Source organism: Mastomys coucha, unplaced genomic scaffold (genome assembly GCF_008632895.1).
Source record: "Mastomys coucha isolate ucsf_1 unplaced genomic scaffold, UCSF_Mcou_1 pScaffold3, whole genome shotgun sequence".
In the NCBI taxonomy this organism is placed as follows: domain Eukaryota; kingdom Metazoa; phylum Chordata; class Mammalia; order Rodentia; family Muridae; genus Mastomys; species Mastomys coucha.
Window position 1 is genome coordinate 60,949,990 of NW_022196909.1, and position 3,059 is coordinate 60,953,048.

At 51.9% G+C, this 3,059-nt stretch overlaps 1 protein-coding gene across 2 annotated transcripts in view; it reads left to right on the top strand.

Annotated features, from left to right (window-relative positions):
* The window catches only part of Dlk2 (delta like non-canonical Notch ligand 2), a 5,757-nt gene extending 2,788 nt beyond the window's left edge, over positions 1-2,969 (top strand). For both annotated transcript variants that reach the window (XM_031347531.1, XM_031347532.1), the window contains exons 4-6: positions 597-727; positions 1,339-1,483; positions 2,064-2,969. In XM_031347531.1, the coding sequence (XP_031203391.1) occupies positions 597-727; positions 1,339-1,483; positions 2,064-2,796 (1,009 nt within the window). In that variant the 3' untranslated portion in view covers positions 2,797-2,969. The remainder of the gene's footprint in view (positions 1-596; positions 728-1,338; positions 1,484-2,063) is intronic.
* Positions 2,970-3,059: the final 90 nt, after the last annotated feature.

Genomic DNA, 3,059 nt, shown 5'->3' on the forward strand with positions numbered 1-3,059 from the left:
AACTCAGAAATCCACCTGCCTCTGCCTCCCAAGTGCTGGGATTACAGGCGTGCACCACCACCGCCTGGCGATTTTAGTGATTGTGAAGTGTGGCTAGGAAGATTAGGATTCCAGGCTAGCCTTGTCTACTTTAGACAACAAAACAAAACAAACACCACTCCCTCCCCCAAACAAAACAACCCATCCACTTGTTCCGAGTCTGAAGGGAAGAAGGTCCTGGTGACCTCAGAAGGTCACTCACTCTTCCAAATGTGCATAACCAGACACTCCAGGGATGGCACCAGAGGGTTTACAGACATGGTTTTATTTAAGAATACTCTCCAAAGGAGGCATTTTCTCAGGGTTCGGGGGAGAAAACAGATTATGAAAGGCTAGACAAAATGCAGATGCTGAACTTGAACGCTTCGTTTTGTTTGATTGCTTAAGTGTCCGTCTGCCCAGCCCTGCACCTACCTGTAGTTGATCTGCTTTTCCTTTGGGACTATTGTATAGCCTACTAGTTTCTAGAAGCTCTGGTTCTACTTTACACACACACACACACACACACACACACACACACACACACACAAAACCTGATCCTGTGCTTTCTCCATCAGGTGTGACCCAGGCTGGGAAGGGCTGCACTGTGAGCGCTGTGTGAGGATGCCTGGCTGCCAGCATGGTACCTGCCACCAGCCCTGGCAGTGCATCTGCCACAGTGGCTGGGCAGGAAAGTTCTGTGACAAAGGTAGGATGGCTGTGCTATTGGCTATAGAGCCCATGCGTTCTAGAACGTCCATTTACATTACTATTTACTGAGCACCTGCTCTGTCATGTTCAAATCCTCAAATGTTCTTTCTTATCTGCCCTGTCCTTGGTGTCTGAAAGTATTCGCAGCATCACCCCATGATGTTGGAAAGGCAGCTAGTAAAAATTGTATGCATTTTTTTAGAGTCATTTATTTTTATGTATATAGGTGCTTTGTCTGCATGTATGCCTGCAGACTGGAAGAGGGTATCAGATTGTGAGCTGCCATGTGGGTGCTGGGAATTGAACTTAGGACCTCTGGAAGAGTAGCTAGTGCTCTTAACTGCTGAGACATCTCTTCAACCCCAAATTGTACCCATTTTAAACATGATGAAACTATGGTCCACAGAAGAGCTGTAACTTGTCTAAAGTCAGTTTGGCCCAGACTACCAGAGCCAAGACTAGGGGTTTCCAGAATACTACTTCAGTATACTTTCCCCAGCTACTGGCCAGGGGTAGGTCTGGAGTATGAGCCATATTCACAGAGCTCTGGATCTGGACCACAAGGGTCCTGGGGACCAAATATGAGGGCATCTTCTTACTCCTCTCCAGATGAGCACATCTGTACCTCACAGTCACCCTGCCAGAATGGAGGCCAGTGTGTGTATGACGGGGGTGGCGAGTACCACTGTGTGTGCCTGCCGGGCTTCCATGGACGTGGCTGTGAGCGCAAGGCTGGACCTTGTGAGCAGGCAGGGTGAGTGCTGGACCCTGGAGGAGCTCAGAATGTGGTATGGAGGAAAGAGGCAGGACTGTCAGTAGAGTGGGGGACTAAGAGTCAGATCCACGCAGGGATACCTAAAAGCCCACTGTGACAGTGTGCCTGGTTCATATGATCAACCTTTTTGCACCCAAGCTATTTCTTCTCCGCAAATGGGGTTTTGGTGGAGGAGGGTGGCATGGAAGGGGAGGCACCAAGGACTCCCTTTACTGTCTTACAAAAGCAGACATGCAGCCGTAAGAGCTAGCTGGCTCTTCCTGTGCAGATTATGAAACGTCCACAGGGCTGGACTTGCCCCACTTCCGCTACAAGCCCGAGAGCGTGTGGGGATAACAGGCAGCTCTGCCCTGAGCCCTGAGTTTGGGCCAGGCCACGTGCTACCTGCTTGATATTGGGTCTCTCATTTAACCCGCACGACTTGGCTATTTTTATTCTCATTTTTAGAATAAGGTTATTTGAAACAGAAAGGGGTGGGGGGAAGAGAGGGAGGTGAAGTCAGTGGACAGGACACTGGTTGGCAAGTTGATACCAATGCTTTTTCCCACTCCCACCTCAGCTTCCCGTGTCGGAACGGAGGGCAGTGCCAGGACAACCAGGGTTTTGCCCTCAACTTCACATGCCGCTGCTTGGCAGGATTCATGGGTGCCCACTGTGAGGTCAATGTGGATGACTGTCTGATGCGGCCTTGCGCTAACGGTGCCACATGTATTGACGGCATAAACCGCTTTTCCTGCCTCTGTCCTGAGGGCTTCGCTGGACGCTTCTGCACCATCAACCTGGATGACTGTGCCAGCCGCCCGTGCCAGAGAGGGGCCCGCTGTAGGGACCGGGTCCATGACTTTGACTGCCTGTGCCCCAGTGGCTATGGTGGCAAGACTTGTGAGCTTGTACTACCCGCTCCAGACCTGGCCTCAATGGGCACCCCGCAAACACCCACCTCAGCTGTAGTTGTACCTGCTACAGGGCCAGCCCCTCACAGCGCAGGGGCGGGCCTGCTAAGGATCTCAGTGAAGGAGGTGGTGCGGAGGCAAGAGGCTGGGCTTGGTGAGTCTGGCCTGGTTGCCCTGGTGGTGTTTGGTTCCCTCACTGCTGCTCTGGTCCTGGCCACTGTGTTGCTGACCCTGAGGGCGTGGCGCCGAGGCATATGCCCCACTGGATCCTGCTGCTACCCAGCTCCACACTATGCCCCAGCTCGGCAGGATCAGGAGTGTCAGGTTAGCATGCTGCCGGCAGGGTTCCCTCTGTCACCAGACCTGCCCCCTGAGCCTGGCAAGACCACAGTGCTGTGATGGAAGGGGGCTTTCTAGCTGCCTTCCTTACCTCCTTCACACCTCAGACTGTCACCAGTCCTCAGCTTTGGTACACCCATCCAGAGGATTTCCGCCTCATACCAGAAATATTATTTTTTTAAAACACAGACTGTAAGATAGGAATTTTATCAAATAAAATTATGAAAATGCAAGTGGGTTTCTATGGAAGGAAAACCAGCTCAGGATTCTGGGTTAAAAGGCCCATTTGGCTGGTTCTGGGGAAGCCTCAGCCTTCGACCCTC